The following is a 24,859-nucleotide window of genomic DNA, read 5'->3' as shown; positions in this document are numbered from 1 at the left end:
CTGGTTTAATAAAATGCTGATTGGCCAGTAGCCAGGCAGGAAGTATAGGTGGGATAAACAGACAAGGACAATTCTGGGAAGAGGAAGTCTGAGTCAGGAGATGCCAGTCTGCTGTCCAGGGAGCAGCATATAATGGCACACAGGTAAAGTTACGGAAAATGTGGCAACATACAGGTTAACAGAAATCGGCTGAGTTTAGGTGCAAGAGCTAGTCAGTAGTAAGCCTGAGCTAAAGGCCAAGCAGTTTTAATTAATATAAGCCTCTGTGTGTTTACTTGGGTCTGAGCGGCTGTGGACTGGGCAGGACACAGAAGAATTTTCAGCTACAAATGGCACCCACATGTGGCGGCAAGAATTTCCACGCAAAACCTGAAGAAGTTTTAAAAAAGGGTTCTAAAATAGAGCCAAGAGCAGCTTCCTAGTTACGTCTCTCAGGAAAGCTGGGATACAAAGGCGCCATGGCATGTGGACTTGAGCTATAGGATGGCAGGTTCATGGCACATGGGCTTGACCTACAGCATGGCGGATTCCCGCTGCAGTACACAGAGGTGTCTCCAAGACACACATTACGCTGCATGGTGGATTTAGCCTTTGCTAGTACAGGGGGGAAAAAAAGATTTCTGGGCTACATGCTACTTTGATAGAAGCATAGACCCACTGCCTCCCAGTCAGCAAACAGCATGGCTCCCAAAGCAGGAGGTGAGCTAGCTCTGCCAGGCTAAAAAGCTGAAATGGGCAGAGTCAGTAGCCAAGGTTGCTGTTTCAGTCCCCAAAATGCAGTTTAGCAATTTAAAATCTCTCCTGGTCAGAGAAGGATTACAGGTTCACAATAGGGCAGATTCAGATGGAATAAGACTTTAGTTTACAATGTATGTAAAAATGTACATAGGCTTGGAAGAGGAAAGAAAAGGAATATAGACAGTTATATAAAGAAATAGAAAATTAAAAAAATAAAGTCTTTAAAGAAAAAGTAAAACTAATATAAAAAAATAAGCCACATAAAGATGGAAATCATACAGAGAGTCTGGATTATATTGTCTTTGGGATTTTTAACTGCAGAGAGACATTTCAATGTAAAAGCTGCTGTGTTAAATCAATATGTATATTTTAAATGTGTCTAAGGATATATTGCTTTGGAAAAGAGGTTCTGCTTTTGTTTCCACAAAGATGAGAACCTGTGGATTGCTTCCAGGCTAATATAGTTTGACCAGCCAAGACCCCCTGAAAGGTCTCTGATGACACCATGGCCCAGATGATCAACATCCAAAAACAGCTTCAAGGCAACTGGCTCAGAGAATACAGCATCACGGTCCAGTCAGGTCAAGTCCAGTCAGGATTTACTTGACTGTAATTCTTAATTTTCTCAGGATCCCCATAAGAATACAGCACCCTTTATCAGCAGGAAGTAGCCTAGAAAACCATGCCCACATTCCCAAAAAAATGGATTATAGATGTTTGTCTTTGCTTAGATTATTGATTGCAAATTGTTATTGGTCATAGTCAATCTCTTTCTAAAAGAAGAAAGGGGGATATGATATTGAAATGTAGGATATAGATATGATAGAATGAAAGGGTAGATTATTGAATCTACTTATAAAGAGCAACTTATTTTAAATTGCTATAGATTTTAGTTTATTAATACAAATTTAAAGTTAATTTGTTATACTTTATATATATATTTCTACTCTTGTTTAAGGTATTATGTTTATGTAACTCATTTAAATTGTAATGGGTAATTAAGAAATACAGTTTAATAGTTAATCATCTATGATAATCAATCTTATAGTCATGTTAGTTTAGTTTTCTAGGTATACATAGATATATTTCAGACAGATAGGTAATCTTCAAACACTTCAAAGACCTACAGAATATGACATTTAAAATGTTTTTAAAACTTAGACTTTCTGGACAGTGAGACATGTCTACTCCTGGCAGCATCAATTTCCTTCAAAGAGAAAGATGGACATCAAAGACACTCCATATGGAGTTTATCTTCTTCTTGGCAAAAATAGCCATTTGGCCAAGAAACATTTTGTTATACTTTATATATATTTCTACTCTTGTTTAAGGTATTGTGTTTATGTAACTGATTTCAATTGTAATGGATAATTAAGAAATACAGGTTAACAGTTAATCATCTATGATAATCAATCTTATAGTCATGTTAGTTTAGTTTTCTAGGTATAAATAGATATATTTCAGATAACTAGGTAATCTTCAAACACTTCAAAGACCTACAGAATATGACATTTAAAATGTTTTAAAAACTTAGACTTTCTGGACAGTGAGACATGTCTATTCCTGGCAGCACCAATTTACTTCAAAGAGAAAGAGGGGCGTCAAAGACACTCCATACATATGGAGTGTATCTTCTCTTTGCAAAAATAGCCATTTTGGCAAAAAACTGTTCTTGCCTGGACTGCTTGACAAAAATGTTGTATCGACTGGACATTCAGGAGCCATAGGAAGCTGACCACTGAACTTTGCAAGATGAGATGGTCCTTCAGGTTCCTGCTTCACAGAAGAAACTGCCAGATATTTTACAGGACACAGGAAAAAGAGACTGAGAGATTCTAGGCCTATATGGCTGAAGATGGATGCCCCAAAGTTACAGAGGAACTTTAGGTGACTGTCCAGGTGGCCAGCTGTCTCTGTCATTCTAGACTTTTGGAAGTTGCTTACAATGCACTTTCTGTTTACTTAGGTAACATTACACCCTTCTGAGGTCTTTAATGTAGTTGAAGACTAGATAGTTAAAACTTTCCCTAGTTATGATAAAAGATAAGTTAGATATGAAATCTTAAACTCACAAATATAGGATAAATAGAATATTTTCTTTCAATCTGCCAAATATAAATAGACAAGATATTGTAACTGTAATTCTTGCTTGATAACTGTTTTGTTAGATATAATTTTACTATGTTAAAGTTAAAACTTTCCTTTTTAATTAAACAGAAAAGGGGAAATGCTGTGGGATAATGCTTTTGTACACTGGTTTAATAAAATGCTGATTGACCAATAGCCAGGCAGGAAGTATAGGTGGGATAAACAGATAAGAAGAATTCTGGGAAGAGGAAGGCTGAGTCAGGAGACACCAGCCTGCCCTCCAGGGAACAGCATGTAATGGCATAGAGGTAAAGCCACAGAACACGTGGTGACATATAGATTAACAGAAATGGGCTGAGTTTAAGTGTAAGAGCTAGTCAGTGGTAGGCCTGAGCTAATGGCTGAGCAGTTTTAATATAAGCCTCTGTGTGTTTACTTGGGTCTGAGTGCTGTGGATCGCACAGGACATGGAAAAACTTTCAGCTACAACCTATAATATAGTCTGTCTTCATTCACAAAGCATGAATTAATACATGCTGGAAAATTACAAAATCACTTTCCTGCCACAATCAGGTCCTTTTCCATATTAGTGACCCCAGCAGCTCATTTCCTAACATTTCCTCCTATGGTGTACACAATAAACTATTCCCCATATTCTGGTCTGAAGGCAGAAACCATATTCTACATACAAATCCTTTTTCTGTGAGTGCAAAGAACAGTTGACTACATGACTCAAGTGGGCAATTTGAAAAATCTGAGGAGGTACAGTCCTTTTTTTAAGAATTTAAGAGTTGTAATATAGAGGAGAGCAAGTTATTGCCCCAGAGAACAAAAGACTGGGATCATGGACACTGGAGTCAACATAAGAAAGCTTACTCATAAACAATTTTCTAAAAGGCTCGAAGTACAGCTGTTCTAGAATTAATATGCCTTCCCAGGGAGAAATAACTCTATACACTTAAGAGATTAATAAAGAAACATTTCTTTAATGACAGCATGCATTCACCTCTGGCTAATGATCCAAGAAGAGCTAGCCTAGAACATATTTTGCATTCCACATCCACTGTCATTTTTAAGTTGTTTTTTTTTTTATTTTTTATTTTTTATTTTCTTTTAGGTTCAGGCTCTAGGTTACACTTTGAATAATTTAAATAGGAATAGGAGACTACAGGTCTAGCCACTTAGGCAGACAGGAGATTTCTATAGCAAAGATATTCCCAGAATTGTTTCTTAAGTATATCAGTGACCAGAATCATCAGGTCATTCTTTAGTGACAGGGTCCTGAAGTGGAGGTCCCAGAACATCAGAAAGATAGTAAAAGTAGAAGGTAGAAGAGATTAAAGCTGGGTTGGGAAGGTCTTGCACAAGCTATGTCTCATGCCAAGTAAGCCTCTTAAGAAGAATAGCATTGGGAGGACGGAGGACAGGGGAATCTGTGGCTGATATGTAAAATTAAATTAATTATAAAATAAAAATATTTAAAAAAGAAGAATAGCATCATATATACTACTTCCAGGGGGTAAATGGAACAAAATGGAAGAGATCTATGAAGTCATCAGAAACTATCATACCATGGGGCAAACTCAGGAAGAGGCTAATCAAACAATGCTTCACAAGAGTAATATAGAGTATCTCAAGAACATTACTAAACCCACAGTGGCCTTGGACTAAGGAAAGGAAAAAAAAAGCTTCCTTTTTCAATATTCTTTATATATGTTGGCTGGCAACAAAAAAAGATATGGCACATATTAAAAGTGGATTTTATCACCTCAAAAGATTCCCACTTCAAAAGCTGCAAAACTTCAATTAAGAAAAAAAATCCCTCACAAGTGTATCCAGTTCTTCAGGTTTAGTTAATTCCAGAGAAATCCGTTTGACTTCCAAGAATAGTCACCACAGAAGCACAGACAGAAGAACTGGGAAATATTCCTTACCTGCAGGAGGCAAGAAGAACACAGGAGTCATTTCCAAAGCAATGCTTTTCCTAAACAAGGGAAGCATGGGGATTTTACATAGGGTGTCTGGACATGTTACTGTAGAATTCTGCCTATTACTAAGCATGTTCAGTTAATAAGTCCACTTCTGAATGTGGTCACAATGATAAGCAGATACACTGAGAGGCATTCTTACCTCAAAGTCATGCAGGAACACATATACATTATAAAAATGATGGAAAGAAATGCCTCTGGCATGTTCATCGTGTACCACGTGGTCTTAGCTGAAAATCAAGTAAATGACACTGTGAAAGTGATTGCTTTGGACCCTATACTACATGTCAATAATGGTGTTTGATCGAAAGATAGCTGTATCAGTGCTATGATTCTCAAAAAAACAAAGGACAGGGAACACAAATGTAGAAAACATCAAGGAAAAGTCATCTATCAGCATTGTGTTTGCCCCTCATATTTGGATAGCTCTGCTGAGCTATTGTCAGAACAAGGCTGCTTTTGACTCTGAGCAGGCTGGCTCACAGGAGGCCACAGCAGCTTCCATGCAGGACCAAAAGTTCATTTTAACTAGATCTTGCTGCTGTCTGTCTCAGGGCTGTGACATTACTGTAGAGAATTCCATTCTTTTCTTTTTTTTTTTTAAACCTTTATTTTAATTTTAGTTATATTGGTATTTTGCCTGTATACATCTTTGCACATTACCTACAGAAGCCAGGAGGTGGCAGGAGATGCCTGGGTCTGGAATTACAGCAAATGGTTCACTACCATGTGTGTTCTAGGAATGGAATCTGATTCCTCTATAACAACACCTAGTGCTCTTAATAGCTGAGTAATCTCTCTAGCTCTTTTTCAAACTTCATTTCTATACTTTTTTTGTTTTTTCGAGATAGGGTTTCTCTGTTAACTTTTTGGAGCCTATCCTGGAACTTGCTCTGTAGACCAGGCTGGCCTCAAATTCACAGAGATCTTCCTGCCTCTGCAACCTGAGTGCTGGGATTAAAGAAGTGTGCCACCACCACCCAGCTATTTCTATACATTTATAATAAAAAGGCATTATACCACTTTTCCCCTTTGTTTTTCTCAATCCATTCCTTCTTATATACTTCCCTTTCAACTTCTTCCTTGTTAAGTATGTATGAATACATATGCTGAAATACATGAATACAAACTTCTGAGTTGGGGCTGAAGAGATGGCTCAGAAGTTAAGAGCACTGGCTGCTCTTCCAGAGGTCCTGAGTTCAATTCCCAGCACCCACATGGTGACTCATAGCCATCCATGAGATCTGGTGCCCTCTTCTGGCATGCAAGGATACATGGAGGCAGAATGCTGTATACATAATAAATAAATAAACCTTAAAAAAATTTCTGAGTCCATTTTTGTTGGTTGTATGTGTGTGGTTTTAGGGCCGACCACATTCTATTCAATACTCAATTAAGGAGCTCATCCTTGCCTGAGGCTAATTCTATCATATGGAAAATTCCACTTTTTGATGAGCAATAGGTGTTTGACCCACCAACTGGGCTGTTTTTGATAGGAAACATTATGATGAGCAGAAAACTTGGGGTAGAAAATACCTTAGCAGTTATAAGCACTGAAGATTTTTCTAGAGCACCCAAATTACATATGGAAGCTCACTACTATCTGTAACTCCAGTTCCAGGGGTTCAAACACCATTTCCTGGCCACCTTGGCCACCATGCATGAATGGGGTATAAAGACACAAGTAAAAGAAAATACCCATACACAAAAAATAACAACTAAAACTGAATTTGTAAAATGAACAAACAAATAAAAAATAACAAGACAACTTGCACTATAAAACTTCTTTTCCAAGCTGTTTGTGGTGGTATAGGCGGGACAAAGAGAGGGGAAAATTGAGGAAGGGGGAAGGAAAGGGAGACCGCCAGGACAAGGAAGATGTAAAGTACAGGTAAGCCATGAGCCATGTGGCAAAGTAAAGATTAATAGAAATGGGCTGAATATAAGAATAGGAGCTAGACAATGATAGGCCTGAGCTAATGGCCAAGCAGTTTAAATAATGTAACCATCTGCTCCGGGACTAGCAGGAGCTGGAGAGAAATTCACAAGAGCAGGAAGATCACTGTGAGTTTTAAAGCATGTGCTACATAGTCAACACACACACACACACACACACACACACACACACACACACACACACACAGAGGAAAAGAACAAAACCAAGTAACATACAGGAAAATGAGCACTGAAGAATTGAGACAATATAGTACCTCTTAAAATCATCTCAGGTGTCTGCAACTGGTGCCCACACAATCATTTTCAAAAAATAAATATTGCCAAACATGCTAGCACATGCCATTAATATCAGCAATGGGAGCAAAAATAGGCTGCTATTCATAAATTTGAGACCATGCTGGTTGACATAGTCACTTCCAAAGTAAGACCCATCTCATAAACACCTAAAAATGTTTAAAAGGTATATATAATTTTGATTTGTTTTCTTTGTTTAAGGCTAGGTCTAGTTTGGAATCTTAGTTGACCTTTGTTCCCTAAGTATAATATAATTCGAGTGTTTAATAAATACTAAGATGATAGATAGATAGATAGATAGATAGATAGATAGATAGATAGATAGATAGATAGATGAGATAGATGATAGATAGATAGATAGATAGATAGATAGATAGATAGATAGATAGATAGATAGATAGATAGTCCAAACTTTGGACCATCTTTTATAGAAGACAGAGTTTTTAAGTAATTTGATATTGGTCTGGTTAGAAATAAAGGAGTGTTCTTAACACGGTTGCTTCTTCATAGAAGTCTAAACATGTAAATCTTGGGATCACTCATATGTTCAAAGGCTTGGAACAGATGCTAACTGCTCTAGAGCTAAAGTTAGAACAAACTCCTCCCTGGTTTCAATAATTGGAAGGGGTGACTTTTCTGTATTCTGATTTTCCATAGAAAACTTCTGTATAGTTACTACTCTATTGCTGTGATGAAATACACCATGTCCAAGGCAATTTATAAAATAAAGCATTTAATTGGGCTTAAAAGTGGCACTGGGTTTGAGTTTATAAAGGCCCAGTAAACACATGGCAGAAAGAAAAGCTTAGAGTTCACATCTGAACCTCAAGCAGGAGGTAGAGTGCATACTGGGCCTCAAAGCCCAACCCTGTGACACACCTCCTTTGGAAAAGCCATAGCTCTATTCCTTCCCAAACCATTCCACATATTGGGGAACAATATTAGAACATATGAGTCTATGGGTGTCATACTCATTTAACTACCTCATACTTCTTCAACTCTTAGATAGCAACAACTACTTTTTATCAGACCACATTCTACTATATCCTTAAATGATACCATTACATTTCCAGCATGAACATTCCTATTCCAGTGGAAAGAATCAGAGCATAACAAGATGAACAGACCAAAATCCAGCAGGGCAAATATCAAATCTTATAGCACCTTGTCCAGCATCTTGAGATCATGATGAAATTGCCTGGACTCCAAATGGTTTAGTTATTCCCACTCCTTCAACTCTGTCAGCTGCAGCACACATAGCCTCTCTTTTAGGCCAGCTCACTAGAATACCTTCACCTTTCTCATAGGATGCCCCCATGGTCCTGCTAGTTCCAATCTCCTGTATATAGTAGTCTACTTCATCCTACTGAAAGCAGAATAGAGGGGCTAGGCAAATTGCACAGTGGTTAACAGCACTGGGTGCTCTTCCTGCAGTCCCACACTCCATTCCTAGCACTCACATGACAGCTCACAACTGCCTGTAAGAACAATTCCATGGGAACCAAAAAGATAAATAGTTGGGTATAAGCTGGTACCTGGCACTGACTTGGCTGACTATATGAGGTTTGTCTATGTGTCCTGACACTTAGATTCAAAAATTAGTGACACAAAAATATACTTCTGTCCTACAGTAGAACATGAGAGTTGTTTGAATTATTTTCCTCTTTGCAGCAACAAAATAACTAACAATATGTGATATGAGGGAGGAAAGGTATATTGTAGCTTGTAGTTCCAAGGAGAAATACTCCAATAGGGAGCGAAAGATTTGGGAACAGTACTGGGAGTCCAAGGTCAGGAATCAGAGAGCAAATAGAAATTTCCATTGGGTATAAAACTTGAGTACTCCACAGTAATCCATTTCTCAAAGAAGGCTGTATTTCCTAACAGTTGCAAAACTGCAAAGTATCACTGCTAGCTTGAGATCCAGGGTTCAAACTCATGAAGTGTGGAGGATGTTATAGGGTAAAATGGTCAGCTAAGACACTGAGGCCCAGCCAGTTCCACACCAGTCTGGGTTCTAGCCAGACAGTAAACAAGGGTAGTCTCTTATTTCTTCCTCCTACTGCCTACTGATTCCACTTTTTACCTGACACCTTACTGAATTTTAGGAGATGAAAGAGGAGTAGAAGAGGAGACCCAGTAGACAGGAGACCTGAAGGAGATGGGAAAGGACAAAAGGAGACAGGAGAGCACCTGAGTGGCCCCAGGGCACTGGAGCTGCTGGCAGGTCTCTGAGTCCCAGAATCAGCACCCTGGAGACGCTACTGTCTGGGCCATCTAGTCATGATCTCTTGGAGATGGCGTACTGGGTGGTGCCTGATAAACTGCTCCTGTTCCCAGCCTTGTAATTACTGTTTGTGCCTCAAACCAGCTTGACTTACCTTCAGTCAAGTGACAAGGACACTAGGATATGGGCAAGGAAGAGGCAAAATGATGTTAGCCTCACCCAATCAGCAGCCCGTTATAGTCTCCTCCCCACCCCTGACCCCAACACATCGTGAGTTCTTGCCACTGCAGAAATGTGAGCTTTGAAGACAATTGGGACTCACACCTCACAATACTTAGATCTTGGGGTTCACAGGCCTCATGGAAGAAGAAGACACCTTGAAGCCTAGAAGGTGGGGTTGTCCAGCAGCCCACAGGCTTGCTCTAGAGTCTAGGAGAAGTCACTGAGGGACATTTGTCTGAGCCCCATCACACAGTCTCACCTATTCCTGCAGATCTTCCTCCATACCCCGTTGCATACTCAGTCCCTGAATGAAATTAAAACCCTTAAATTCACTCCTCTGCCTACTAAGTTCTGTGATCACAGGGTTGTAACACCACACTTGGCTTGGGTGCTGTCTTATTCAACTTTACTGTCACTGCATGAACATGTGGACACTCAAAAAAATACAATTTTAAAATGAATGAAAAGAAGCTTTATAGCCTGGCAGTGGTGGTACACACCTTTGATCTCAGCCCTTGGGAGGAAGAGTTAGGCAGATCTCTGTGAGTTCAAGGCCAGCCTGGTCTACAGAGTGAGATCCAGAAGAGGCACCAAAACTACACAGAGAAACCCTGTCTTGAAAAACAAAACAAAACCAAAAAAATGTAGATGCAGCCCTACAGAAAGTTGCCACGGTGAAAGAAGCTTTATAGAAAGTAGCTACGGTGGCAGGTTATGGTGATTGATCACACTGTATCTACAGCCAGGAACCTAATAGTGATAAATCTTGGTCCTTATTACATAATCCAGTACCAACACCATGGAATGGAATGGTTCTATCACTTCTGGTAGATGAGTCTTCTCATCTCAACGAATTTAGCAAGCTAATCTCTCATAGCACACCCCAGGGAATAACATGATCTAGATGAGCCCTCAAGGTGTGCCTGAACGAGTGTCTCTTAGCTTATTATAGATCTTGTCAAGTTGACAATATTAACCATTACACAAAGTTAATAAAACTTGTTGTGTAGACTGCCTACACAGAGACAACATTCCTTTTTTAGTGGCATCTCAAATAGCAATAAGCCAAGTTTTAGGAATTGTAAAGCCAGTTGCAACAGTGCATGACAATAATCCAATGACTTTAAGGCAAAATAGAAAACACACAGGAGAAGCCCTGAAAGACTATGGGCATCTGATAGCAAATTAGAGACCCTGTCTTAAACATTGTTATAGGAATGTAGATTTATAGCTGGTTAATGCTGGGGAACAAACATACACATCTAACCATACTAATCTAATAGGCATGGTTAGCATCTTTGGTGTATTTGGAAGGCAGCCCTTCCTTACCTAAATTCTACTTTATATGACTTAATGTCTCCTAAGAATTGGTAAATCCTTGTCCCATCAATTCTACTCTTCTACATTACAGTTTAGCAATGGAGTGTGACTCTACACAGGAGACACCATTTACAAGCTCCATAAAATTAACTTCAGACAGCTCACAAACCTAAATGTTAACAGTGCAGAATTTCCGAGAGCTACTAGAGACTCTCCGAGTTTGGCAAATCTGCCTTTCATAGAGACAATACAAGCACTACATTTCACAGTGATGTCAACAACAGGCTGTTTTTAAGCACAGTCCCACTCCCAATGTTCTGCACAGACTCAGGCCGCGGAGTGAAGTTATTCAGAGGCTGCCACTCGGGCCTAGGGAGTCACAAGGACCAGGCAGACCAGGCAGGACCAGGCAGAACCATGCCGAACTCTGCGTCTGGCCGCTGGCTCACACCCAGCTTCGGGGTAGGACCAAGCACACTGGCTCCCTGGCTCAGCCGGCTTCTCCTCCCAGTCTGGGGACAACGACCGATCGCACACTATGGCTGGTCCCTCCTCCCCGTCTGGGGACAGCAGCCCCTCGCTCACCATGGTGGGGCTGTCAGACTTGCCCTCGCTCTCCCCACAACTCCCCGCAGCGCAGCCACTGCGGAACACTTGCGCCAACTTCCTACTTCCTCGGCAGAGGGGCTGAGCCAAAAGTCTGGAAACGGGAAGAACCCGCCCACTTGACTGGCAGGTCTACTGGGCATCCTGATTGGCTAGTGAGGCCGAATGACAGGCGTCGTTCCCTTGGAGACTGGGTGAGCTGAAGGACACAGCACAGTGGTTCCCAGCCATAGCTTCCACCCAAAGCACAGACCTATCTCATATTGGCTAGAGATTTGTGCCAAATTAAACAGCAAGTTTCTTGTTAATTGCGGCTTTCAGTTTTAAAAGGAAGTATACAAATTCAGAAGGAGGCTAGTCAGACAATGCTGCACAAGAGGAGCACGGGGTATCTCAAGAACATTATAAACAAAGTTCACAGTGGCCCTGGGACTGATAACCACAGCCCATGTGCAGAAAGAGCAGCATCTGAAGCCAACCCTCCCCAAAAGCCCTGGCCACAGACCTTTACCAGCTCTCCCAAGCATATTCCTGGTTTTAGAGAAGGAGTTCTATTTCTTTTTCTAAACATCACGGCCTTAGAGAAACCTCCCAAGGCCTAGGCAGGTTGCCAAATTCAGAGAGGCCTAGCTTCTTATAGAAGTTCTGCACTTTCAATTTGACATTTAGGTGTAAGATCCATTCGGAAGACTGGCGGTGGTTGTACATGCCTTTAATCCCAGCACTCAGGAGGCAGAGAAAGGTGAATCTCTGTGAATTCAAGGCCAGCCTGGTCTACAGAGTAAATTCCAGCACAGGCTCCAAAGCTACACAGAAAAACCTTGCCTCAAAAAACAAAACAAAAAGATCCGTTTGGAGTTAATTTCGTGGAGGTTATAAATGGCATCTCATGTACTGAGTAGCACTCCACTACTAAGCTGTAATACAGAAGAGTGGAATTGGTGATATAAAGGATTTACCAATGTTTAGGAGATAGTAAGTACACAAAGAATTTAGCTAAGGTGTGTGGGGGGGTGCCTCTTAAATACCTCAAAGATAAGTAGTATGTTAACCAGGCCTGTTAGGGATTAGGATTCTAGGATGTAAATGTTTGTTCACCTTTTATGTATATTGTTATTGGGCACATGTCTATGGCAAAAACTGCTAATAGGATCTTCATCCATAGAAAGGATAGAGAGACCCTCTGTGTAAAGGTCTCTCTATAGTAAGGGGGAGCATGATAGTTTTAAGAGGGATTTCTTAATTGTGTTGTACTGGATGCATACAAATCAATTTATCAATTTGATAATGTTTTGTTAGTTATTTGCTGTTTCTTTGTATTGTCTACTTGCACCCATTAAAAACCAAAAGCATGGTTATAGTAGTGATGCCATGTATTCTATGAAGACTGTCTTGTGTTTTCTCAAAGGTTTAGTTTAACAGATTATACCTAGGAAATATTAATTTATTACATTATCTTATACACAGCTTCTATTCAGCTTTCTTTTATTTAACTGTTGTTGCTCAGCACTATCTTAAGACAAACAATTAGCACCTTCCTATGATCAGCTGTGCCTGCTTACAAAGGATGGCCACCACCAGGTTTGCCGACTGTTGGCATTCCGTCACAGGAGGGATCCCCTCCTTCTGAACATACAGCTTCTTTCCCAGACAACTGTAAGCAATTTGACCCTAATGACATGTGACCTTGTGGTTTTGTGGAGGAATAGAGGAACATATCCTGGGAAAGACTTGCAAGGGGGTAGATTTTGCATCTGCATCTATGAGAAAGTTACCTTAAAAGTGAGAATTTACCTTGAGTGCTATCAGGCTTACCACTTATACACACTGAGAAATGTAATGTAATGCTGGGGTACACGGGCAGTGGAATAGTAGAGGGAAGGTGAGCTCCACATATGCAGCTATGAGAAAGTCATTGTACATACTGGGTGTAGACATTCCTGTGTGACTGCTTTTGGGTATCCGTCTTAGAGTTTTTATTGCTGTGAAGAGACGTCAGGACTTATGACAACTCTTATAAAGGAAAACATTTCATTTGCGTTGGCTTATAATTTCAGAGGTTTTAGTCCATTATCATCATGGAGAGAAGCATGGTGGCATGCAGGCAGACATGGAGCTATAGAAAGAGCTGAGAGATCTACATCCAGATCAGCAGGCAGCAGAAAGTGTCTGGGACACACTTTCTCTAACAAGGACACTACTACTCCAATAAGGCCACACCTCCTAATAGTGCCACTCCCTGTGAGACTATGGGGGCCATTTTGATTCAAACCACCACAGCATCCAAACTCCTGTATCCCCTCAATCATGTTCAGTAAGTAAGATCAATAAACTCATTGGTTTTCCATGGTGGACTTTGGTAAAATTGCACTTTGCATTGGCATTGGGACTTATAAGGATGAGATACACATTGCTTTGTACCCCTCGAATAGGGAGTAAACTCACACAACAGAACATTAATATATTTGTTAATGTTCCTGTGTCTCATAGCATTAGAAAAAGGAAGCAGGACATAAAAGAACATGTAAATATGGAAGTGGCCTTAGTAAAGAAAATCGTAGATATATGAAGATGATGATGACTGGGTGGCTCCAGAAATACAAAACAAATGAAATGGAAAGCCTTGGCAAGTTATGAAGGTCTGAGTAAGCTGGGGGCCTTGGGACCAGAAATCCCTCCAGGCCAAGGCCTGGGTGGCAGGAGAGGCAGTTGACTGCTGGACTGTGGGGCCACAAACAAGAATTACAATATCAGTAGATGCATGTGCAGCTACTAAGCCAACAGAAAAACATCAAAGACATGTCTCAATAACACACACACAAGAACACACACACACACATAGTTGAATATAATTTTGCTTTGTTTTTTGAGACAGGATCTTATTAGAAAGCTCCAGCTAGCCTGGAACTCATTATGTAATGTTTAAAGAATAATGAATATTAAATATTTTAAAATAAATTCTAATAAATATTTCCTTCTATATGATTTGCTTATTATTAGAAGCATGACAGTTTCTATACAAGAGGGAGCTTCCCAACAATTTTCTTTGTATTTATTTGTATTTGAAAAGAACTGGAAGTGGGGGAAATTTTACACTGTTTACATTCCTGAGTTGTTTTCCATCATCCAGTCATTCTATGAAATCATAAGAACTAGTCTTGTGAATATTTGCCACAAGATTTCCTTGGCTGGAGGTATCGAATTTTTTTTCTCTAGTTTTAGTTGCCTGGACATAGTAAAAGAGATGCTCCCCTCCCTTTAAAATTCCTAATTATTTGTGGCACAGCACCTGGGTACAATTGAAAGGCTCCATGTCCTTGATAGGCCCACTGAATCATGGGCTATGAGGCTGCCTGATAACCAGTTGTCTTTAGTGGTAATCTGACTAGCGACTTGGCTGAATTTGTTGTTTCTGGTATTGAGATATCTGATGCTTTGGTTTGGCACTATGGAAAGTGGCTTGAAACCCTTCTAAGCATCTGACACAAGATGTAGTCTTGGGTATAACCAGGTTGGGCAAGGCCAAAGATGGAGGGTATGTTGATACTGTTCTCCTTTGAGAAGACAGCTGACCATCTCTTTGATGCTGCCTACTTTGCATAAGACTCCTTACATGGTAGGTTTTCAGTGTCAAAGGCCTATTGTTGCAGAACCAATGGATTGTTTGTCTCCAGGGGCCAACTAAGGCAACCTGCCATCTGCATGTACTTACCTATTTGTCTGTTTGCTGTTGATCTGCTGTGTCCATCATACTGACTGAGTAGTTGTTTCTGAGATCTTTGTGCTTCACACTGCCATGGGTTTAGGACTATTGAGATGTAGCTATAATTATAGCACAACCACATGCAATAAAGCATCTAGTAATTATATAGCCATAGAAAATAGATTCATTAATAAATACTTATTGCAATATTTGGAACTTACATATTTTTTTTTTTTTTTTTTTTTTTTTTGGTTTTTCGAGACAGGGTTTCTTTGTGTAGCTTTGCGCCTTTCCTGGGACTCACTTGGTAGCCCAGGCTAGCCTCGAACTCACAGAGATCCACCTGGCTCTGCCTCCCGAGTGCTGGGATTAAAGGCGTGCGCCACCACCGCCCGGCGGAACTTACATATTTTTTAAAAAAATAAAGATTAAAAATGTGATTACAGTACAATTTCTTTACATCTTTTCAATGAACTGAGTGCTGTGGGATGTCTTTCTGTAGGCTGTGAATATATGTTGTTCCCATTGGTTAATAAATAAGCTGGTTTGGCCTGTGGCAAGGCAGCTTAGAGGCAGGCAGGAAATCCAAGGAGAGAGACAGGAAAGATAAAGACAGAATCTGGAGAGATGCCAGCCTGCCGCCCAAGGAACAACATGCCAGCAGACTGGTAAAGCCACAGAACACATGGCAAAACATAGATTAATAGAAATGGATTTATTTAAGATATAATAAATAAATACGTAAATAATATTGAGCCTTTGAATGATTATTTTATAAGCAGCTGAGGGGCTGTGGGGCCAGGTGGGATCAGAGAAACTTTCCACTACAACTGAGGATGTAACCTAAGTTAGTTTCTGCTGCTGGATCCTACCGGCTCCCTTGGGGAGGGGGTGAGAAGGTGCACAGCACAGACACTGGGAATCAGGTAAAAGGCAAACAGCAGACTCCTTTATTCAGCAATGGGGAGAGCCTTAACTACTCTCCTCCCAGCACCCAGGCTGTGTCCTGATCCTCTCATTGGCTAGGCATGATCAGGACCTCTGACAGCTCCTGTTGCCAGGCCCTCAGGCAGACTCCAGATTGGCTCCTCTCTTGGCCTCTTAGGCCTTGTCTTCCTACAAATATCCATTGGGCACATTTGTTAGCCAAGTCATGAGGGATAATTACTGAATTAAATCACATTTGCAGAAATGGAGAAAAAGAACAGGATATTTAAAAGCTATGCACTTTGAGTTAAAACAGTAGTTTTAGACATTGGAACCAATGAGATGAACATCTATAGCCAACTGAAATATTCCACATGGTTTTCCTTGACTCCTAGTGAGTTGACAGATGTTACCAACACTACTCATTTGAGTCTGTTTGAGAAGTAAATGCTGAACTGGTAATTATTGAATGATTAGCTTCTGTGGAAAAACCTACAGGAATAGCCACAAATAATATTTTTAAGGAATACGAGAAAACACAAATTTAGTACAAACTGAGATGGAATTTACTAAATCCCCTCATGGGAGACTATTACATGTGGAACACAGAAAAGCTTAATTTGATGACCCTCTTAATTTGAAGGCTCTACCTATCCCTCTAAAGCAGTGGTTCTCAACCTTCCTAATGTGGTGACCTTTTAGTACAATTCCTCATGATGTGGTGACCTCCAACCATAAAATTATTTTTATTGCTACTTCATAATTGTAATTCAGATACTGTTATGAATCATGATATAAATATCTGGTATGAGACCCCTGTGAAAGGGTCTTTTGACCCCAAAGGGATCATAACCCACAGGTTAAGAACTGCTGCAGTCTAGACCAAGATTCTTTCCTTCTAGAACAGGCTCCTATCCCTCCAGATCAGGCTTCTGGACTCAAGTGAATTAGGTACTCAAAACTTTGTAATGCACACTACATACATTTTTTATCCACAGGCATAACAGATCTCCTCAGTTGATACCTTCTTGGAAACTTTGTAATTCCATTAATTCTTTTGTTAAGCATCTCATTATCTTACTCAAGCACTGTTATCAATCAAAATGTTCCTCTGCCCTTCATATTTAATTTTCATTGTTTCCTAATTCCCTTCAGTTTTTCATTGTCCCACTGAGGGCACCAAAACAGCTTTAATAGTAACCAGCCATTTCAAGCTCCTTGTGTGCGCTGTTCTGGTTTTAAAAGCCTTATTTACTTAAAAAAAAAAATACAGAATTGCCCATCATCTGAAAAATTCTTCCAAATCAATGAGTGAATGTTCTAACAATAGAGACATATTTTTCTGATACTCTTGGTGCCTGATCTGAGCCTGTGTGTGTGTGTGTGTGTGTGTGTGTGTGTGTGTGTGTGTGTGCATGTGCGTGTCTGTGTGTATATGACTCAGCCTGATGAGTCAGTTATTCTGCAAATGGTTTCAAAGCTGACCAGTTGTGTAAATGGTTTCAGAGCTGACCACTCTGCTCTGCACTGGACTACCAATAAGAAGGCTCTGGGAGAGGTAAATTCTTCTTCTTCCAGCAGGCATTAGTTGCCTGCAGTTCTTTGTCTATGGGCGGACCTTATGAAATTCTTTCCTTCCATGTTAACACATCCATTGATCTTGCCATTGTCTGGTCTTGTTTATGCAGCCAATGCCAGGAGAGACTGTTTCCGACTAGACTTCCTGGTTTTCTGGCTTTTACCACATTTTTGCTCCCCTCTTCCACAATGTTCCTTGAGCCATAGATGCAGGAACTGTCTAAGTAGACTTAAAATCCACCCAAAAAGTGGGAAATTATACCGGATATTGGTATTATACCTGAAGCTAGGGAAGTCACAGACTCTAGTACTCAGTCACATGCATAACCACACTGCCTCTTTGCTTGTTCAGCATAAATTATCATGCCTGATTGCAGAAAAGAAAATGAAAACATCCAATACCTGTGGATGATCAAAGCTGTCACTTTGCAGGAGGTTTTCATTTAGAAAGAAGGTGACAAACCTATAGGAACAGTAATCAGGTTTTTGCAGATATGTTCTCTATAAATTCAGAAGGAAAAATGAAGGTAAAGCTGCCTTGTGATACAGCAGTGCTGTAAACAGAGCATCTTGTACTGCCCAAATACAAGCCTGCAAGACACCAAGATATGCTAAAGAAACAGAAAGGAATAACAAAAACCCCTATAAATAGATTACATAATACTCTATTAACTTTGAATTTTCTCAGTGCTAATGAGAAAAGTACAATAGCTGCAGAGAGACACTGGAATAGAAAATAGAATACAAAATAATAGAAAAAAACTACAGAATTAAATCAGCCTATATACTTTAAGGATGTGCTGACTTCAGAATGGAAACCAGGATATGTATTATGTTAGGGAAGAGGTTTTGCTTTTGTTTCTACAGGAGAAGATAAGCTGTCAATACCATCAAAATTGATAAAGGTTCGATTTGAACAAGAGAGACTTCTAATTATAAGAGGTGATAGTTCACTGCCCAGCATGACCCTCCAATTTAAACTAATTTATAGCAGTAACAAATGCTTTTCATTTAATCACATATAACTTGCCAAAAGGGGACCTCCCCAAAGTTAGGGTTGGGGAAGGGTTTTTGTTTTTGACTTTCAGGAGAATGAAGGCTAAGGAATCTGAAGAACACAGGTCAAATGAGACATCTGAAGAAAAAGGACAAATTATCTAGAAAAAAAAATGTCCCAAGAAAAAGAGTAAATTGGTCTATTGGTATATCACATATAAAATTTCATAAGTCTTCCTAAATGTTTGTTTTTGCTTTTCTCTACAGACACTTAGCACAAATGATCTTCTTGTAGTCCTGGTTCAGTTAAAAATAAAGCTGGCTTTGGAGTTGGAGAATGGCTCTCTCCCTCTCTAAACCCAAGCATGTTGTTAAAAGGAAAATGCAAAATATCTGTATCATATCAGAAGGAAAAGCCATCTTCTGATATGGGACAGAAGAAAACAAAAAAATTAAGGGACTATTCTATTGCCACTAATCTCAATTCTTTGGTTCTATTTTGATTCTTTAAATTTTTCTTAAAGTATGAATTTTATATCAAAATTTATAAGATTAATATATATTGTTTAAACTCTCATTGTGATATTAATGGTCATATAGAGTACTAACTAATTCTAGAAAAAAAAAAAGGCCTCATTTAGCTGCCTATACATGTTTCTGTGTTTGAGTCTCTGTTTTCTGCAGGGAATCATGACCATACCTAACAGTGAATTTGAAGACTCCAGGAAGATGATGGGGCCCCACAACAATAATTCCACATGGACAATATTAATACCCCTAATCTGACAAACATCACCCAAAGATCAGCTTTGGACTACAAACTGCTCAGAACAATTTCAAGATGGCTAGCTGAGATGATCCAGCTTCACAGACTACTTCAACAAGGACTTGAGATAAGCCTTGCACTTTGGCATTATACAGAAACTGAACAACAAATGATATAGCTACATTTCCTAGGACTTGACAATTAACCCAAAATTTTTCTTTTCAGGATCCCCTAAATATGCCTTCACCCACAAACAGCAGAAAGTAATTTTAAAAACACAACACCTACATTCCCAAGAGGTGGGGTGAGGCAGGAATTTTTTGTCTTTCAATGAGTTTTGGGTTTGGGATAATTTTCATTGTTTAGGATGATTGGTTACAAGTTGTTGTTGTTAACAGTCAGGAAAAAAAGATAAACAAAGTAGATTAGATTTAAGGTTCTTGTTTAAAAAAAAAGAAAAGAGAGGGTATAGATATGCTATAGATAAAAAGGTAGATTATTGAATCTACTTTTAAAAGACAACTACTAGTTTTAAAAACTTTACATTGGATTGGATTTTTATATATTGTATACAAATCATATGTATTGAGATTGATATTGTTAGAAAATGCTCTATGTATATTTCTAATCTTGTTCAGGATATTGTACCTATATAGTTCATTTAACAATGTAATGCAACTTGCTAATCCTTGAAAGTTATTATTTTCAACTATTAGGATATAGAGAAATGAGAATTAGTAGTTAGTCATTACAATTGAACTTGTAGTCACATTAGGTGTTTTCAAGGTTAAGCAGAGATATATTTTAGATAGACATGTCATCTTCAAACCCTTCAGAGAGCTACATAATATGGCATTTAAAATGTTTTAATAACAGAATTTTTTCCTTTTTATATATATATATTTTTTCTTTTACAATACCATTCAGTTCTACATATCAGCCATGGGTTCCCCTATTCTTCCCCCTCACACCCCCTCTCCTTACCCCCAGCCTACCCTCCATTCCCACCTCCTCCAGGACAAGTCCTCCCCCCGAGGACTGCGATCAACCTGGTAGACTCAGTCCAGGGAGGTCCAGTCCCTTCCTCCCAGACTGAGCCAAGTGTCCCTGAATAAGCTCCAGGTTTCAAACAGCCAACTCATGCAATGAGCACAGGACTTGGTCCCACTGTCTAGTGGCCTCCCAAACTGATCAAGCCAATCAACTGTCTCATCTATTCAGAGGGCCTGATCCAGCTGGGGGCCCCTCAGCCTTTGGTTCATAGTTCATGTGTTTCCATTCATTTGGCTATTTTTTTTCAATAATTGAGTAAAACTGAAATTTATTATAGGCCACAGTCGTCCTAGGGACCTCCATGCTATATATATATAGCCTCTATGGTTCTATGGGTTGTGGTCTGATTGTTCTTTATTTTATATCTAGAATCCACCTATGAGTGAGTACATACCATAACTGTCTTTCTGGGTTTGGGTTACCTCACTCAGGATGATTTTTTTTTCTAGTTCCATCCATTTGCCTGCAAATTTCATGCTTTCATTGTTTTTCTCTGCTGAGTAGTACTCCATTGTGTATATGTACCACATTTTTTTCATCCATTCTTCAGTTCACAGGCATCTAGGTTGTTTCCACGTTATGGCTATTACAAATAGTGCCGCTATGAACATAGCTGAGCATGTATCTTTATGGTATGAATTGGCATTCCTTGGGTATATGCCCAAGAGTGGGATGGCTGGGTCTTGAGGTAGTTGGATTCCTAATTTTCTGAGAAACCACCATACTGATGTCCAAAGTAGTTGTACAAGTTTACATTCCCACCAAGAGTGGAGGAGTGTTCCCTTTGCTCCACATCCTCTCCAACATTGACTGTCACTGGCGTTTTTGATCGTAGCCATTCTGACAGGTGTAAGGTGGTATCTCAGAGTCGTTTTGATTTGCATTTCTCTGATGATTAAGGATGTTGAGCATTTCTTTAAATGTCTTTCAGCCATTTGTAGTTCTTGTTTTGTGAATTCTCTGTTTAGCTCTTTAGCCCATTTTTTTAATTGGACTGTTCAGTGGTTTGATGTCTAGTTTCTTGAGTTCTTTATATACTGTAGAGATCAATCCTCTGTCAGATGTGAGGTTGGTGAAGACCTTTTCCCATTCTGTTAGCTGTCTTTTTGTCTTATTGACTGTGTCTTTTGCCCTGCAAAAGCTTCTCAGTTTGAGAGGTCCCATTTATTAATTGTTGTGCTCAGGGTCTGTGCTGTTGGTGTTTTATTTAGGAAATGGTCTCAGGTGCCAATGCGTTCAAGAGTGCTTCCTACTTTCTTTTCTATTAAGTTTAGTGTAACTGGATTTATGTTCAGGTCTTTGATCCACTTGGACTTGAGTTTTGTGCATGGTGACAGATATGGATCTATTTGTAATCTTTTACATATTAACATCCAGTTATGTCCCTGTCAGCTGCCGCTGGGTCTGTCTGCCTCTGCGGGCCACCACCGGGCCTGTATGTCTCTGCTGGTTGCCGCTGGGCCTGTATGTCCCTGTTGGCCGCCGCTGCCGGGCCGTCTACTTCCGCGGGCTGTTGCCGCAGGCCTACCTGCGTCTGCTTGTCTCCGCCGCCTGGCCCATCTACCTCTATGGGCCGCCTCTGCGGGCCTACCTGCATCTGCTTGTCTCTGCCCGCCTGTGTGTTTTTATAGGTGAATTGAGTCCATTCATATTAAGAGATATTAATGACCATTGATTGTTAATTCCTGTAATTTTTGGTGGTAGTGTGTGTTTCTCTTCTTTGAGATTTGTTTGTGTGGAACTACCTATTGCCTGTGTTTTCATGGATGTTTCCCTCCAAGGCTTTCTGTAAGGCTGGATTTGTGGATAGGTATGGGACATTTTGTGTTATGACATTGTTGTCTTTAATGTTTTCTTTGACTGACAAATCTATTTCCTCTATTGTATCTTCAACACCAGAGATTCTCTCTTCTATTTCTTGTATACTGTTGGTTATACTTGCATCTGTAGTTCCTGTTTGTTTACTTAGATTTTCCATTTCCAGCATTCTCTCAGTTTGTGTCTTCTTTTTTGCCTCTATTTCAATTTTCAAGTCTTGAACTGTTTTCTTCACCTCTTTGATTGCATTTTCTTGGTTGTCTTGACTTTAAGGAATTTATTGATTTCTTTCTGTTTTTTATTTGTCTTTTCCTCAATTTCTTTAAAAGAATTTTTTTATTTTCTCTTTAAAGGCCTCTATCATCTTCATAAAATCATTTTAAAGGTCATTTTCATCTGCTTCTTCTACATTGAGGTGTTCAGGTCTTGCTGATGTATAACCACTAGGTTCTGGTGGTGCCATATTGTTCTTTATGTTGTTGAATGTATTCTTTCCCTGGGACCTACCCATCTCTTCCTCCAATCAGTGTAAAAGGTGTCTGTGTCTCAGGGAGCCACTCTTGGTCCAATTGGCACTGGCAGTGTTTGTGTTTCAAGGAACTGCTGGGGTCTCAGGGGGTGGGTGGGTTTAAGGAACAGAGTGAGACTTATAGATTGCAGGGTCCAATGGGGGGTGGTGAGAAGGCCTGCCCACAGGAGTCTTACCTCCTTACCTGCAATTGGAGCTGCAATAGGTAGGAGTATGGGGGCATGGGTTGTACCTCTGGGCCTAAGGCCTAGAGGCTGGAGTCGCTGGTTGGAAGCACAGTGATTTACCTCTTGGTTCAATCAGAGCTGGCAGAGTCTATGTCTCAGGGAGCAGTTGTGGTCTCAGGGGATGGGTTTGGAGGATGGAGTGAGGCTTATAGATTACAGGGTCTGATGGTTGGTGGTGTTCTCATGCCTGCCTTCAGGAGTCTTGCCTGCTGGCCTGCAACTGGGACTACAATGGGTAGGGGTATGGGAACACAGGTCGTATCCCTGGGCCTCTCTTTAACCATTGCTATTGTCTTAATTCATTTAGCATTATGTCCTCCTGAGGCACCAAGCTTGTCCTCAACAAGTGAACAGTTAGATTGCTTTCATAATTAGGCAACTGTGAATATAATTGCAATGATCATGAAAGTTCTGATACTTTCTAACACTAATTTCAAGTACATGGAGAATACAGTGAGAAGATTGTAGGGGTCCATAGCAATTCTGTCATTTTGTGAGAACTCTGTATACTATAGACACACATATACACATAGATAGATAGAAAGAGAATGTATAGAGAACAGGGTTTACCATTTTGTTTTTAGTAATGGGGTTGCTTGGGTATAGGCAATGTGTCCAAGTGCATCAGAATACATACGCTAAATATGTGTGATTTTATATCAACTATAACAATGCAACATGCTTTTAACTAATTTTAGTTGATCTGTGGAAAAATCTCCACCCACGGCTATCACAGTTTATTTTGCAAGCTACTACACGATATCACATCACATTTAGATTCATAATTAAATTCTGGAGCATGTTTTATTTTCAAACTTTTTGTTTTCTCAATGAAATCATACTTAGTGAGATATCTTTTATGTGAATGTAATAATGTATTCTATATCACTAAACTATTCTGTCCTCTTTTTACATCTTTGTACATTACTTCAAATTAATTTCAGTTTCACACATTTACTGTAGTTTGCTTAATGAATGATTATGTAGAATAGTATCTTTTACCCTTTTATACTTATGCAAACAACACCATTAAAATGGTACACTTCAACAACAAGTTGGGTATGTTCAATTTGCCGCATAAATTCAATGAAATTCAAAGAAAATTCCCAATAAATTACAACAGAAAAGTTGACTCTAAAGCTAAGAACCATGTGGAAAATTTCAGAGTTCTCAGGATGATGAAGAAATGATACAAACATTGAGACTATGTGACTTTTGTATAAGTGGAGTTTTCCTATGTACTGGCAGTCCCTTCCAAAATAACCACTCAGAGACATAAAATTAATTATAAATGCTTGGCCAATAGCTCAGGCTTGTTACTAGCTCTTACATTTAAATTAATCCACATTTTTATTTATGCATTGTCATATTGCTTGGTTTCTTTTCTCACTATGGCATATTCATCTTGCTTCTCTCTCTGTCTCTATGACTCCTCTGACTCTTCTTCCCAGCATTCTCTGTTTGGCTTTACTCCTAACCTTATCCTGTCCAGCTATTGACCAGTCAGCTCCTTTATGAAACCAATCACAGCAAAATATATTCACACAGTAAAAAGGAATATTCCACACTTTTGTACTTAACACAAATCAACAATCATCAAGAATATGTACCATATTTGTGAAAGAATAAGGAGATAGAAAAAGACAAGAACAAAAAACCAAAATTATAGTCAAGCTTTCATCAAAAGACCTAAGCACACTCAACCAGGAAAAATGTGAATGTGGCCATCATCACCTATGATTGTATGTGTATAAAAATTAAATGAACACAGACTTCACAACTCCTACAAAAATAACTCAAAGTGACCTGTAAATTGTGATAGT

General features: G+C 39.5%; 1 protein-coding gene across 3 annotated transcripts in view; it reads right to left on the bottom strand.

Moving 5' to 3' along the window:
- The window catches only part of LOC102908374 (zinc finger protein 120-like), a 73,752-nt gene extending 62,235 nt beyond the window's left edge, over positions 1-11,517 (bottom strand). For all 3 annotated transcript variants that reach the window (XM_042262894.2, XM_076553243.1, XM_016008149.3), the window contains exon 1: positions 11,419-11,517. In XM_042262894.2, the coding sequence (XP_042118828.1) occupies positions 11,419-11,421 (3 nt within the window). In that variant the 5' untranslated portion in view covers positions 11,422-11,517. The remainder of the gene's footprint in view (positions 1-11,418) is intronic.
- Positions 11,518-24,859: the final 13,342 nt, after the last annotated feature.

Source organism: Peromyscus maniculatus, chromosome 17, assembly GCF_049852395.1.
Source record: "Peromyscus maniculatus bairdii isolate BWxNUB_F1_BW_parent chromosome 17, HU_Pman_BW_mat_3.1, whole genome shotgun sequence".
In the NCBI taxonomy this organism is placed as follows: Eukaryota; Metazoa; Chordata; class Mammalia; order Rodentia; family Cricetidae; genus Peromyscus; species Peromyscus maniculatus.
The sequence above is the reverse complement of the archived record's forward strand: the minus strand, read 5'-3'. Positions and strand labels throughout refer to the sequence as shown.